The 14,959-nt window shown below is 39.7% G+C and overlaps 1 protein-coding gene across 4 annotated transcripts; it reads left to right on the top strand.

The window, feature by feature from the left end:
- Positions 1 to 44: 44 nt before the first annotated feature.
- Positions 45 to 10,289, top strand: rbpms2a (RNA binding protein, mRNA processing factor 2a). 4 transcript variants are annotated; one of them, XM_085164470.1, is made up of 8 exons: positions 45 to 472; positions 2,699 to 2,776; positions 4,137 to 4,175; positions 4,418 to 4,480; positions 5,437 to 5,587; positions 6,372 to 6,535; positions 8,194 to 8,266; positions 9,216 to 10,289. In XM_085164470.1, the coding sequence occupies exons 1-7, from the start codon at positions 209 to 211 to the stop codon at positions 8,257 to 8,259; spliced, it is 825 nt and encodes a 274-aa protein (XP_085020596.1). In that variant the 5' UTR covers positions 45 to 208; the 3' UTR covers positions 8,260 to 8,266; positions 9,216 to 10,289. The 4 variants fall into 4 exon arrangements, with proteins under 4 accessions (XP_085020596.1, XP_085020732.1, XP_085020806.1 ...); XM_085164549.1 differs by having other exon boundaries at positions 46 to 472; positions 6,372 to 6,520; XM_085164606.1 differs by lacking the exon at positions 8,194 to 8,266.
- Positions 10,290 to 14,959: the final 4,670 nt, after the last annotated feature.

Below are 14,959 nucleotides of genomic sequence, written 5' to 3' on the forward strand. Positions count from 1 at the left end.
CGCTCCAATGAGGAAAAAGTTTACTTGTTCTTCCTCCGCACAGTCCCACAGCTGAGGGCATTGATGTGAGCGCGGAGGCTTTCAGTTTTTTACGCGCACTTCTTCCCCCCATCTCTCACCCTCACACACGGAGCACAAATCCACCTTCTCACCTTTAGTTTAGCGCGTGTCTGTGTTTCTTTTTTCCTTTTCCTCCTCCCTTTTATGAATGATTCTCTCTCGCAGTGCTGCTGTTAAACTATCCTCGGATACTTCGCCGTCCTCGTCCGCACAGACTCACCTCGGCACATCTTCTCTGCTCAAGTTCAAACGCCACCAGGACTTTCACTGCAGCTTCAGGCGCACTTGGGGGAAATATCACTCGACGAGGAAAAACTTGATACTCTGTGCAGCAGCAGCAGCCGACGCGACCGTCAACATGAGTCTGAAAGCTGACGCAGAGCCGAATAACAGCGTTTCCATCGAGGAGGAGGTGAGTTTAGCCAAAGTTGTATTTTTCCTGCGCGCAGGGCTGTGACCCGGTCACGTTCACGTTTAATGAAAACTTTGTTTCGGGCCGCACATTCGGACTTCTCCCAAATTATCTTTTACGTTCTTCCAGTCGGTCCCGAAGCGCTTTATGATGAACAAAAATTAAAGGGGCATTGCCGCGCCACCTGAGGAGCCTCACAAAGTTGCACACCCGTTTAATATTTTCCAAATGGTTACTTGAACGCATGCTGCTGTGAGCTTCAACTTTCACTAATCCTCGTTTTACACGTTAATATTACCTCTGTTTGCAGATTGTTAGCAGCAGCGTGTAAAGACTCGGTTAAAATGACTCCGTCTGTTTTGGGGTTTTTTTTCTCTTCATATCCTTTGAGATTCTGTGAATTTGTGAGACATGCAAGCATGTCAAATCCAACAATTTGTCTAAAAATTAGGCTTGGAAATTAAATTTGTCTTCAAAATATCCTGTAGACGTTATTTTTTCTTTGAAAACGCAACTAACTTGTTATCATTTATTTTTATTTATGCCAGTAAAATAATTCATATTCATAGTGAATAGTGTAGCGTTTTTCTTTTTTGCAACCCCCTTACAAAAATCTGCCATTGTCATTTTTGTCACCATAAAACTAGAACCTAAAAAAAATGTTGCAGTGTGATATTTATTTTCAAAGCCCTCCTTTTTAATTTTTTTTTAATTTAAATTATTTTCAGCAGCCACTCTTGTTTCTGTGTGGCCAGCTATATTTCCTCCTTAATGACTCCTTATAGCGAGACACTGAGGGGAGCACCAGGCCTTTTGTTCCTCCTTCTTTGTTCCCATTGTCTTACAACAAAGCCTTGAGTAGCCACTTGACTTTTTTTTTCTCTTTTTTTACAGCCCGTTTTCCTTTAACATTTTTCTTCATAATTAGGAGCAAAGAATACATTTCGAAATTTTTCCCCCTCCTAATTCTTTTTTTTTTTTTTGGTCATCTGTTGAATCCTGAAAAAGCTTCATTGTCAGTCATTAACAATTCTGCTTGTTTCTGGAAATCGATCTGTGTAAAACTGATTATTGTGAATTTTACAGAAGCCACACAGGGTGCACGGGCTCCCTCGCAGCTCCAGCTCTATATGCTTGCCATCTTGGAGGCACTGTTGGTGAGAAGCTGGAGGATAAATTAAAACATCTCCACTGAGTTGTGTCCAGCTGGGCCAGCTTTCAGTCGCTGTATATGCTGACTTGTAAAGAGCTGAGAATTGCTGCTGTGCGGCACCTGAAAAATGCCGGAGGGCCGACAGGGTTGGGGCCGCGGGTCAGAGGAAGGAAATGGTGTCACGCTGTGCACTGTTGTCCAGTGCTGTTCCTCTGGCAGCCCCATTGTACTGTGGGCCTTCCCACCGGCTGGGAACTAATGGGTCCTCACACCGCCCTGTTCATTTTCCTGCCCACACTGGATTATACACAGCACTAGTTTTCAGTATCTGATCAAGGCAGGTTCAAGGCTTCTTTTTTTTGGGGGGGGGGGGGTCACATGACCTTTAAGATCCTCTACATCTTCACGTTCACCATTTTCTGTGTAACATGTTGGAGAAATGTACGGCTGAAACAACGCTGTACTCCCAGTTTTTGCTCATCGATGACTCATTATTCCTGATTCATCATTTTGTAATCCCTTAAATAAAGCAGAGCTCTGTTTGGGTTTCTGGCGATTCCTGACTTGACGTTCGAGATCCAGCCAAGGGTTCACTTGTTAATTTTCAGAGGTCACAGCATGATTAAGACTAACATAAAAGGGGAAAACTGCAGTACAAAAATGATTTTCGCACTCATCAGTGGATAATTGTAGGTCTTTGTGACATTTAAAAGTAATGGTGTCGGGAAGAATTGAGGCCTCTTGTTGGCCAGATAAACTGGAAGTTGAGGCCATTGGCCTAAAGTAACATCTACTGAAATGTTTTTTTCTTGTAGTACAACTTTACACTGCAATATTTCAGCGTTTTATCCACTGAAGTAATTTAGGAAAGGTCTGTGAAGCTCTTGCTACTGGAACAGCAGACCCATAATTGTTTTAAAGGTCAGTTCAAATTTCCACGGTCTGAGCTTTCTTTTGGTATTTGGTAATTATCAAGATTTTTTTTTTAATCTTTTGAGTGATAAGTGGTCTAATAAAACACAAAATTTGATAATGTGATTAATGTGATCCCCTTTCTTTTTTGTTGTCTGCAGGTACGAACACTGTTTGTCAGTGGCCTACCGGTTGATATCAAGCCACGGGAACTTTACCTTCTCTTCAGACCTTTTAAAGTAAGTTCTATTGTTTCTAATGCAGTTTTAGGTACATGTGCTGGAATTTGTGTTACACGTCGTGAAACTGCACTGGTGCATTTGGGTATTATCAGCTGATTGGATGTGGATTTGGCACTCTACTTAAAAATCAAGGGTAGCTCCTGCGTGCCAGGCTCTGGAACAGACCCGTGGACACTTTCTATAAAGATTACCTGCATGTAAAAGTGAAGAATCTCTTCAAGTGCCTATGAACAGCCAGACCGTACAGTACTTCTTTTTTAGTGTAACTAAGCCCATCCTATTCCTTTCTGCGCTTAATGGAAGTCCAGATATTTGCATATATGGAAATGAGGCCACATTATTGTTCACCCATTGCTGTTTTTTTTCCTGACGGGACTCAAGTTCCATAAACACCCCTCCCACCCTTGTCCTAACTAACCAAATTGGAAGTGGTATCCCTCGCACATGGATGGTCTTGTGGAATGTGTAAATGAGTAGCTCTCGCGATTGGCCAACCAATCCTCTCCATGACCCAGCTCGCCCACTGTGTAGGGAAATTTTTTTATTTCCTCTAACATTTGTGCATTGTGAAACCACCGATTGTACTTGTAACACTGCTTTCTTTTGGCCCTTTTTACATCTACAGTAGGCAAACACTGCTCATTGTGTACTGATAGGGTTAATCTGATCTCAGTTCTTACATTCAGGACTACATTTAAATAAAGACTTTGTCCTTATACTGGAGCTTCTAAAGAGAAGTGCTGTAACTTCACCTATTCTGCCTCTTTTCTTGCTCTGAATTACTGAAACTGAGTCTGGTTTGGACTGGTGCTAAGGATTTATCATAGCCACTAAAAGTTGTTTAATTTTCCATAGCTGTAAATCAGGTTTAGGAAAGATCCCATTTATCAATAGTTTAGTCAGGCAAAATTCCCCTTCATTTCTTAGTTAAAACAGGAGTAAATTCCTAAACCGTGTGCTGTTTTTTTTTTTTAATTTTTTATTTTACCTAAACTGGCTGTATTTGGAAGTCATGCCCAAACTGTTATTAAACTAATGCAAAAGAGAATCTTGCATATCTGATAGCACATGCTTGGCCTATTACAGTCCTCGTTTTCCTTTGATTAGCTTTGAAGACAAATCTGACTCAGTATTCTACATGTAGTCAAACTGCAGAAGGCTTCACCTGTTGGAAATGTGCATGTAATTTGATTGTGACAAATGTAAATGAAACTGTCACAGAGTGTGGGATGGTCTGCTGCGGAGCTCAAAGTGAAGGTGCACAAAAGCAGACTTCTCTTCATATAGTGAGACATTCATGCTTGACTTCCTGCATGTGACTCCAGGGTGGATAATTGGCTATCTTTCTTCCCCGCAGGGTTATGAAGGGTCACTGATTAAGTTAACATCAAAACAGGTGAGATGCCTTCATCATTGCTTTAATGCCATATTAAATAAACTTGCAGGCTGTGTTGGCACTCGTTTTCTTTTTAATTCGACAAGACACAGAAATTCCTACTTACTCAGGATCATTATATTGTGACGGCAAAATAATGAGTGTGATATTTGAAGAAAATGATGGTGCTCGTGTGTGTCAAGTTGTAGCTTTGTCGGCACGTGTTGTCACAGTGCGTGTTTCCTCCCTTTTTTCTCTTCCAGCCTGTTGGGTTTGTAACCTTTGACAGTCGGTCTGGAGCTGAAGCTGCAAAAAATGCACTAAATGTAAGCAACAGCTTGTTTTTACGGTCTTCTGTTTTCCCTCTATTTAATAAAACAAATCGTAAATGTAATTAGATTTGTTCTAACCTTTGTTTTAACCTAAGAGAGTGATTGGGACTTGAAAGTCTTTTGGACCCTTTCTTAAAAATTTCTCGAAGCCAACCCATTTTGTCTTTTATAATTCAATGGCAGGGCCATTTTTGGAAAGAGGCCAGAATCCCGTAGCCTTACGGTAGTTTACTTTGACCTTGATACACATCCTTCTTAGTCCTGTGTAGCTTTCCTCATTTTGCATATCACTGCTTTTACTGTAATACTTGTTCTATAGCCACATGTGTAGTGTTTATATGGACACATCTTCTGTAGTGTAACTCTTATTTTTGTCACTCAGTAGCCCACATTGGCAGTATCTAACACTTCTCTCTCATAGCCTAGCATTCCTTATGAGCATCACCTCTTAGACACGTCAGCAGTCACACACACAAACACACACATACACCAAAATACTACTCACCTGCATGTGGGCACAACGCTTAGGGCACAAGAACACAAGCAGGGTCAAACCACAAACTCAAACACTCAACGTCTCACCACTGGCCCTTTTCTTCATCCCCGTCTCCTCTGAGCTCATGTGACTGATCACCTGCAGTCGCCTGCGCTCTCTGTTTTTTGTCATGAGGAGAAAGTGATGCAAGCGTGTTTGAAATATTTCAGAAGTGTCCTTCAATCTGCCCTTATTTTGACGTCTTTTTTTGTGAGTAGTTTTAGTTTAGTGACGTTGGAGCGGGTGTGTTCGCATCCCAGTGACAGTAGTTGGTTCAAGGGAAGCTTGAAGGATATATTCTGACTATTTAAGCTCTGCTTAAGGAAAGGGGGCCATGTGAGACTGAGCTACAGCCCCGCGAACTGAGCCCACCTCCCTTACGATACTGTGTCCCTCCCTCCGTCTCTCCCCCCAGGGAATCCGTTTTGACCCTGAAAGTCCCCAGACCCTGCGCTTAGAGTTTGCTAAAGCCAACACGAAGATGGCAAAGAGTAAGCTGATGGCCACACCGAACCCCACAAATATCCACCCTGCTCTAGGAGCACACTTCATTGCACGGGACCCATGTAAGTCTTACCGCTGCACCACTCTAGGCTCTCATCCACTCTCACCCTGACAATGCCAGTACATAGCTGTCCTTGTTGCCCTTTTCTTTAAACAAACTTTGGATATTGTGGGATTTTTTTTATTTTTTTTTAAGGCAAATACTTGTAGGTTAAACTTCTAACAAATGAAGGACTAACTCACCTCTGCATGCATGCGTCATCTCAAGTCTTTTGACAGCGGCTTTGCTTCTGTCCAGCTGGGAAATTCCACCCCCAGGTTTTAGTCAGCAGTCGTCTCTGCGCTCTTTGCCTGAACACCTCAGTGATTCTTTAGGGTTTGAAAACAATTTTTCAGATCCTCTCAGATCATATTTTCCCCACTGATTTTTTTTTTCCTTCAAAGGGCAAGAAGGGGAAGCAACAGGGCTAAAAAAAAAACCCCAAAAAAAATCAGTTCACAAAACATTATCAAGCATTTTACACTGTAACACTGCATTGTTGCACTTGCAGCATCCAGACTGTATCTTATGCTGATCTTTTATACTAGAGCTCCTATTACTTTTGCAAATTGACCCAATGCTAAAGTTAAGTGAGCTAATTTGCAATCAAATTGTAGTTTGTCTGATTCACATAGAAAATGTTTGTTATTTTTTAAAAGAAAACTTTATTACTTCAAGAACAATGTCTGTTAAAAATTGGGTCGATTGGGGTTTTTATTTTACATATATATTATTATAAAGCCATGATGAAAGCCATTAGAGGTAGGTCAGTCAGCTCTGTTTCCTTCCACCTTGTGCTTCCTCAGATGATCTGACTGGGGCAGCACTGATCCCAGCGTCACCGGATGCGTGGACTCCTTACCCTCTGTATACCACTGAGCTGACTCCAGGCCTCCCTCACGCAGCCTTCACTTACCCAGCGGCTGCCGCTGCAGCTGCAGCCCTCCACGCCCAGGTGAGGGACCAACCGGTGTGTTTCTTTCTTTCCTTTTTTTCTTTTTAAACATCCCCGTCTGTGAATTCTGATTAATGCCCACACTCTGATACAATGCTGATTATCATAACATAAAATTCATGATTCTTGCACAAGTGTTAATTTCAGTTTGTCCATTTAATCTGTAAAATTAAATGTGATCCAAAAATTTAAGACCTTGAGCAGAGGTTCAGTTTCTAGAAACAAACCTAGTGGTGGTCTGAGGTAATGCAGTTACAGCATCGGCATGTGTCGCTTAAAAGGATGACGGTATAGAGTCTGAGTTGAGGTTGTCGGTGCAACTTTGTAGTCCTGTCAAACGGTGAGCCAAGATCTTTTTTTATAATAAGATGATGTATTAAAATGGGAAATTCTGGGATCGGGATCATATTTGATAATCCCCCACAGGGCAATTTTTAAATTGTCAAAGGTTTAGGTTCTCATCTATGGTTATGCATCAGTGGAGATTTGTGCATTTTGAGTGCAACCTTTAAATACAGTACTCGCTTTAAATCTTCTGTTTTTGATCACGAGAGATACATTTTTGTGGACGTGACTTATAGATTTCTCTGCATTCTGTATTTGCTGGGGGATTAAAGATGCACATAATGAGAACCTGTGATTTGGTTTTCAGCATGGAATAACGCTGTAATATTAAACGCATCCATGTGTGAGCCTAAAGTGTGTGTTTGATGCAAGTTTTGCATTTACAGTAGACTGTAGCTGGAGTCTGATGAATGGAGGATGAGGAATCTGTACAGAAATGGGTAGTGTTTACACTGTAAGCTAATTGCACTCTATTTGCTAGAGCAATAGTGCAGCCAGCTACCAGGGAGTAGGCAGGGCTTTTAGTAACAATAGCAATGGAAAATATTTCTTGTGTTGGGTCATTTAAAGTTCATTGTCAGCTAATGCAGTCGTGCAATAGGAGTGCAGGGGAGTGCTAGACTGTAAAAGTAGGCAGCTATTACTTTGGCCATCTTGTCACACACAGAGGGCTCAGGAATGTAAGGCATTTGCTTGGAGAAATTGTCAGACCTTATGGCCTTTTCTGGAGGTGCCAACTTACTGTCTATGTTCCTGCTGGAAGATAAGCTGAGTGGGTAGAAACATAAAGGAGGGAAAAGCTTTTAATTGCATTCTGATGAAAGATCCCTAAAATGCCCCGATCCTAATGCTCTTCCACTGCCTGGCTTTTTTTGTGTGTTTTATCTACGACACGGCCAGAAAATCCTCGACATGTCTCCAAACAAGTGTTGATAACTGCAGAACTATGTTGAGCATTCTGGCTGTGCAGTTGTGGCCTATAACAGTTTGTAGAAACAGGAGGCCTCATTTTCTAAGGTTTAGTCACAGGTAACGAAAGGTACAGACATACAGCTCCTACCCTGTGGAAATGTTTAACACACGGAGAAGTTCACCTCTCCACATTTCCATGCCTGTTAATTACTCCAGGACTTGTCTTGAATGAGCAGCTACGTGACCCACATTCCCATGGCTTCAGTGACTAGGGCTTAAAGGGACACTCGGTCCTCCTAAACCTGCCTATAAAAGTATAATTTCAGAGTATTAATTGTTAATCTGCAGAATTGTAGATTGAAGCACTGAAGCCTGGTTTTGGTCTGGTGTACATGACTGTGTTTGTGTTTCTTTAGATGCGCTGGTACCCTACTCCCTCTGAGACTTCCCAGCCTGGATGGAAGTCCCGGCAGTTTTGTTAGATATTTAGTGAGTAACCTTTGGTCAAACAGTATTTTTAGAATTGTCACCCGTCCCACTTATTGCTGCTAGCCTGATGTCATACATACTGAAACCTGCATAATGACACATCATAGTTTATAAGTAAACACAGCACAATAAAAAAAACACAAATACATATGCCTGAATATCTGTATCAGGACTTCCCGAGCCTTTCTGTAACTCGGCCCCAAATTATTTGTTCTCATTAAAGATGTACATTTTTATAAAAAGGCCTCAAATTTGATGTTTTTATAATGTAAAATGGCTTCCTAAAACACAACTCTTATGCTTTTTGTTTCTTATATATAGTTTTGTGTATTTAAATGAATTTCTTTGCCCACTTAAAGCAGTTTTCATCTGTTTTAAGATGCTTTGCAGGTGTTTGAGCTGAGGATTAACATATTTGGTGCATGAATGGGTGTTTCCAGCAGAGGGGTATGATCGTTGTTGCAGAATAGGTGATTATCATCACATTGAACTTTTAGACCAGTGATGTAGTTTTTCTATTATAGGACTCTTGACTGGCTGACACTTTACCATGAACAGATACTGTAGGGTTTGTTTTCCCCTCCTTTTGGGGTCAGTCTGCATTCTGCTGTAAATGTTTACTAATGCATCAAATGTCCATTAGTCAACAGCTGAAATGTCCCCAGCAAATGCACCAGTTGCCTCTGTTTGAGTATACAGGATATACTAGCAGTGTGTCTAACAGTTTGGGTAACTGGATCTTTTTTTTTTCCAAAATTTTTTTTTTAAATGTCCTGTTAAGATGTTTGACTTAAATTTGAACCAGTTGTTTTGGGGCTGAGCACCACAGATGGAAAAGGGAAGTCTGAGCACTCGCACTGTCTTAGATCATTTTGTTTTTTTTAAACTGGGAAGCTACCTGGCATTAAAACTGATAGTCTTGTCTGTCTCCTCCCCTTTTTTTCTTCAGGCCTCTGGAAACCACACCTTTGTCCAGCTGAAGTGAGGTTTGCCAAGCTCTGCATTAATTTAATCAGTTTATTTAATGGAAAAATGTGCATTACTATAAGCAAACAGTATTTATATCTCCTTCCGATTGTCTCTGGGGGAGCCTGAGTTAAGACCAGTTTGCTGTCGACAATCTGAGCTTATCCTTGGCAACTATTGTGGTACCATCTTAGCACTTCAAAAAAAAAAAACCTCATGCAAAACCTTTTCAAACTCCATGGCTCATAATTGCTGAGGAAAATTGATGCATTGAAGTAACTGTTGTTAAGCTAGTCCTTCCCTGGGTTACCGCTGCTCCTGGGAGGTTTAGAAGCATTATAAGTCATTGCATGTTAAAGTCTTTTTGGCATGAATTTAGAACGCAGAGTTCTGTGTATCCTAATTTTCTTAGTGTATGTGTTGCCGCTTTTCCTTGGCCTAGACAGCGAAATGTTTTGTTTATCTGTAGAACCTTGGTCTTACCTCTGTGAAAGCTAGGCTGTTGTGTAAATGGCTTATCTCGCATGGACCTTGTGAATGCATCCCTATGTTCTGACAATCCCAGTCCTTATGATCATATCAATGTTTGTCATTATTTGAGTAAAGGAAAGTACAAATATTTTTGTACTTTTTGCATAATGTATATTTATGCATTTTTGTGCAACTAAATAATGAACCTGTATAAGTTGGATGTTTAGTCGTCTCTTGTGTTTTTGGTGTTTTTGAGCCTATAATCCTGTTGAAGTAGTTTTAAAGAAGAAAAAGTGCAATTTGTTTAAAGGGGAAGTGGGTATCTGTCAAAACATGGAAGTATTCTGAACGTGGCTTGTGCCATTCTGCTAAAATGAGATTGCTGTAAAATGATCTGTCAGAATGTGAAACTGGACTACAAACAAAGGGTTGCTTTTTGGGGGGTGGGGGCATTTTGAAATGGGAAGCAGGATTAGACTGATGGAGGAATTTAGTTTGTGGTTTAGAACCTGTTTGTCTTTGTATCTGCTGTGCATAAGATGTAAAAAATGATAATCCCATCTTATGAATAAAAAGTGAATGCATATATCTGGACATCTGTCATTTCTCACTGCGTTGGTCGCTAAAGTTAAATGCTCCAACGCTATGCTAACTCAAAGAAACATCAGATGTTTGCATCAATAATTCATACAACTTTTCATTTGTGATGCACCACTGCATTAATGTCTGTTTGCGTCATATGTGGAGCTGACCTCCACACTCTGCCCTCATTAGCTGCTAAAATGCTCTGCTCAACCTACCGTGATGGATCCTCCAGGGACTCTTAAGCAACAATCCTCAATATGACCAGCTGCCTAATTGAAGTGGTGTTGGTGGTAACTATTTATATTTGACCATATTGTGCTAATTAAGCAACAGTGCCATGAAAAAGTATTTGGCCTTTGTTTGTTTGGGGTTTTTGTTGTTGTATTTGTTTGGTTTTTTTTGGGGGGGGGCGGCACATTTGTCACACTAAATGTTTCAGACCATCAAAGGAAAATTTAATACCAGGTAAAGATGACCCTAATAAATACAAAGTGCAGTTTCTAAATGATTTTGAAGTGAAAAAAACTTTTACAAACATTCCCTGGACATAAATGTCAAATGTGATTGACTCCCATGGTTAAATTAAGATTGTTTTATTTTCAATGGCCACACCCACGTCAAATTACTGCCAGACCTTTTGAATCAAGTCAAAAATCCCTTAAATTGGAACCTGTCTAAAAAGTAAAGCAGGTTAAAGCAAATCAACACATTATGCTATGATCTAAATGAATGACCAGTAGTCATTGATGCCTATCAGTCTGTAAAGGGTTACAAAGCAGTTTCTAGACTTTGGGACTCAGTAAGCGTAATTATCAACGGATACAGAAAACTGTGGCAAACTGAACATTTTGAAAGGTTTGAGTCCTGTTAGCTCTGGTATAAAATTAGCATATTTTTACAAAACATCACAAATGTGGTGGTAGTGTGGCGGTCTGAGGCTGCTTTGCCGCTTCCTGAAGGAGAATATCTGGCCATCACTTCAAGCATTGAAGCTCAAGCACACTTGATTTGCAGCAGGACAATGAGTCAAAACACACGGTCCACATGTGGATGGTTCAAAAGTACGTTTTTGGTGTGGCGTAGTCAAAGTCTGGAGTTGAACCTAATGAAATGCTTTGGGATGACCTCAACCAGGCAGTTTGTGATAGAAAACCCTCCAGTGTGTCTGAATTAATTCTCTAAAGAAAATTGGGCCAAAATTCCTCAAGTGATGTCAAAGACTCATCGCCAGTTATCACAAATGTTTTCCTGCAGTTCTTGCTGACAAGGAACAAAAAACCATTTGGGTTTTTCATGTAAGCCCAGGTAAGTTTGGAAAACCTTTTCCCCTCAAATGATTTCAAATCTGCATTTCGTATTTACATCAGTAGTTTCAGTCCAATATTGAAATTTGTTTGATAATCTGAAACATTTTAATGTGAAAAATATGCAAAAACATTAAATTCCCTGTGTAAATACATGACTGATAGTCCACATTCATATTTAAGTCTTTTTATTTTATGAATTGATTTATAAATTAAATTTATATTTAGTTTAATTCCTTCATGACATTTAGTTTAATTCCTCTGGTGACTTTAGAACATTGTCATTTAAAGCTAAAATAAATTCATACTATCACTATAATGGGTTAAAATGGGTTTGATCTGTTTGGATCTTTAAAAATTTTCTAACTTGAATTTTTAAAAGAAAAGTTGACCAAGCAAGTCATTTAATCACCTTGGAAAACATGTATATATTATCATATTGAGTATTTCTGTGAATTTTCCGAACCTAATCAAAATAAACCAGTGACAGTGACTCTAAAACACGTAAAAACCCAAAAGAGCAACAAATGCCTCACAAGAAGCCAATATTCTCCCAAGAATCAGCCATTTGCCCTTCATGGAAATATGGGTCATTTAACATCACCATCTCAGAGTATTTGGATTGACATAAAATCAATAGAGTGCTAAGATGGGGATGCTACAGATTGAAAGGAACAGTTTCTCTTTCTCTGCTGTTTTCATCGGCTGGGGCCAAATGTAAACCTGAACTATCTGCTCCTTCATCGAGAGGATTCAATATTGTTTCTTCACAGATCTTACTCGGCATTGCAGAAAGGAGAACAGGTACTAACTGAAACAGTAAATAAATAATAAATTTAAGACTTTTTTTTCTAATTGTGTATCGGATAGAATTCTGTGAAATGTATTCACGTACTGCAACATGTAGAAAGACGTAAAGTACACGAGTTTTTCTTGTGTTCACAGCACACGTGGCTCATAACAAAACTAACTTGTTCCAGTTTGGTGGTGGTGTTTTAAAAAAAAAAAAATAGAAACAGTTGTTTCTCACTGCAGGTCTGTTCTGCCCTCTGCCGGCTCAGCTCCCACATGAGCAGCTGACCTGCAGCAGCTACAGAGACCTCTCGTGGAAGTAAGAGTGTCTACACAGCAGCGTCTTCAGCCAGCAGTGTTCTCATTAGAACTCGCCTTTGAATGACTCATTTTTCCCGTGCACTCTCTCTTTCATAGTTTTCAACCACATAATGTTACATTTCCAGGTGCACTCAGTGCCGGGCGAGTAGTCACTCATTTGGCACTGAGTACATCATGAGTTTGACATACAGCAAACATAATTCTGCTCTATACCAGTATTAACTGCTGTTTGATGTACTTTAAGTGTGCTTTGCTCTATTTTTATATTGTCACATGACTAAGTCTGCTGCTTTCCACCCTCACAAATCAATACATGCATATATCATCCATCTTTAAGTGCAAGTAAGTAGTGGTTCCTTGTCTGTGATTACAGTCTCAGAAAGCATATTTTATTAGAAAAGCCAGCCAGAGTCAGTTAAGTGGACAATTTGAATCCCTTCACAGGTCACCTACAATGCTATTTTGGTCATCTGCTGTGTGTACTCTTTGTTATTCTCTTATTGTTGTACGATATAAACTTGTCGCATCCCTCAATCTAAAACCACCCAGTTGCTGTTCATTGCACAACAGAGTGGATCATAACCTAAGCCTCTTTATAAACCACAATCTGCAGGTTCACAAGTTGATCCTGCTTCGTGTTTTTTTTTATTATATTTGCGATGAAATATACATATATTTTTTATGTTAATGTACTCTGTTTTCTGGCAGGTAATAAAACTCTATTCAACTAGTTTTAAGAGGGAAAAAGGTCCCATTTCAAATATACTCACCAGTGCAGTTTATTCTTAATTTGCATTTGTTAAAGAACTTCATTTGTCATTAGAATAACAGTAACACAGCCTTGAAACCACTTGTGAGTCGACTGTACAAATCAAGCCTCTAAACGAATATGTGTAAAACATGTTGAATAAAAGCTGATTTTTTTTTATTTCAGTTTCATCTTGTTTTATTTAAAAGCAACTTTGACAGTGTACAGAGGCAAACTTGTCATTTCATTTGAACTTTTACTTGTACTTTAAGTTTAATTAGCTTCTGTACTTAAAATGGGTGTTTTTCACAGAAGAGGTTTAACAAGTTCATAGAAGCTATTACAAGCAACATTTTTAAGTCCCAGTGATATAGACCTTTTTCTTCTTAAAGCTAGTTGTTGCTGGATTTTGTTTTATTTCACTTAACTAGAATGTTCTTTCTTTCTTTCTTTTTTAGTTTTAGCTACCTACAAATGACCTTGATACAGATGAGGAGAGGCCAAAGGAGCAAAGCCCAACTGTGGACCACTGAAACAAAAGACCTTGGAACAATTTTAGCAAATGTTTTTGGCATCTTGCTCATGTCTGATATTATCAACGTGCAGGTGCAGAGTACAAGGTTGCTGTGTTGTTGTAAAGGTTACAGAAATCTGGCGGAGGTTAGCGAAAGTGCACTTCATTCCCATAACTGCAACTGGGTTTGTGATGGTCTGCACTAATCTTTAAGTTAGATCATGAGCTCTTTTTAACCTCTTACAGACTTATGTAACACTGGAACCAGAATTATAAAAGAAAAAAGGTGTCAAAAAAATACTGCAACACTTCACTGAAAATGACAAGATGCCAACAAATTACTTCCTCCAGAGTTTCTTTAATGAAATGACAACCCACCAGCCATAGCATTAAATCCACTGGCAGGTAAAGCGTATAAAATTAATCATCTTGTTTTAATAAAACGCTCTGCTACAAAACCTCAGGTCTTGGAATTTAAGGAGATACAAACCACCCACCTAAATATTGCAACACCAGCAGGGGTTCCCCCGGCAGGACAATGCATCTACCACACAAGGAACACAGCAAGGAGACCCAGGTGCTGACCCAGCTTCCAAACATCTCAAATCTCAAGCTGAACAAGCTTGCATGAGACCCCAGGGAACAACTCCAATCTACCGAGGCAACCCACAGGACCCAACCTTTGTGATTCAAAAAAACCAAAAGACAACCCCAGAGATACCATGTCAATCCCACTGATGACAGAGCTGTTTTGCAGCACAATATTAAGCAGGTGATTTAATGTTAAAGCTCTCAGTTCATATGCCCTACCAAAATTCAAGAGATTTGTCAGGTCATCTCATAAATAGGAGTACAGCAGCATAGTCCCTAAGTGGTAATTCGTTATAATTATACAAAGGAAAAGAGTGGGAGGCTGCGGCTCCAAGTTTAATATTTATTTGTTTTTGTGTGTGTCCGGATTCATAGGCTGCATTACAACACGATGTAAAATA

Source organism: Neolamprologus multifasciatus, chromosome 1, assembly GCF_963576455.1.
Source record: "Neolamprologus multifasciatus chromosome 1, fNeoMul1.2, whole genome shotgun sequence".
Lineage (NCBI taxonomy): Eukaryota > Metazoa > Chordata > Actinopteri > Cichliformes > Cichlidae > Neolamprologus > Neolamprologus multifasciatus.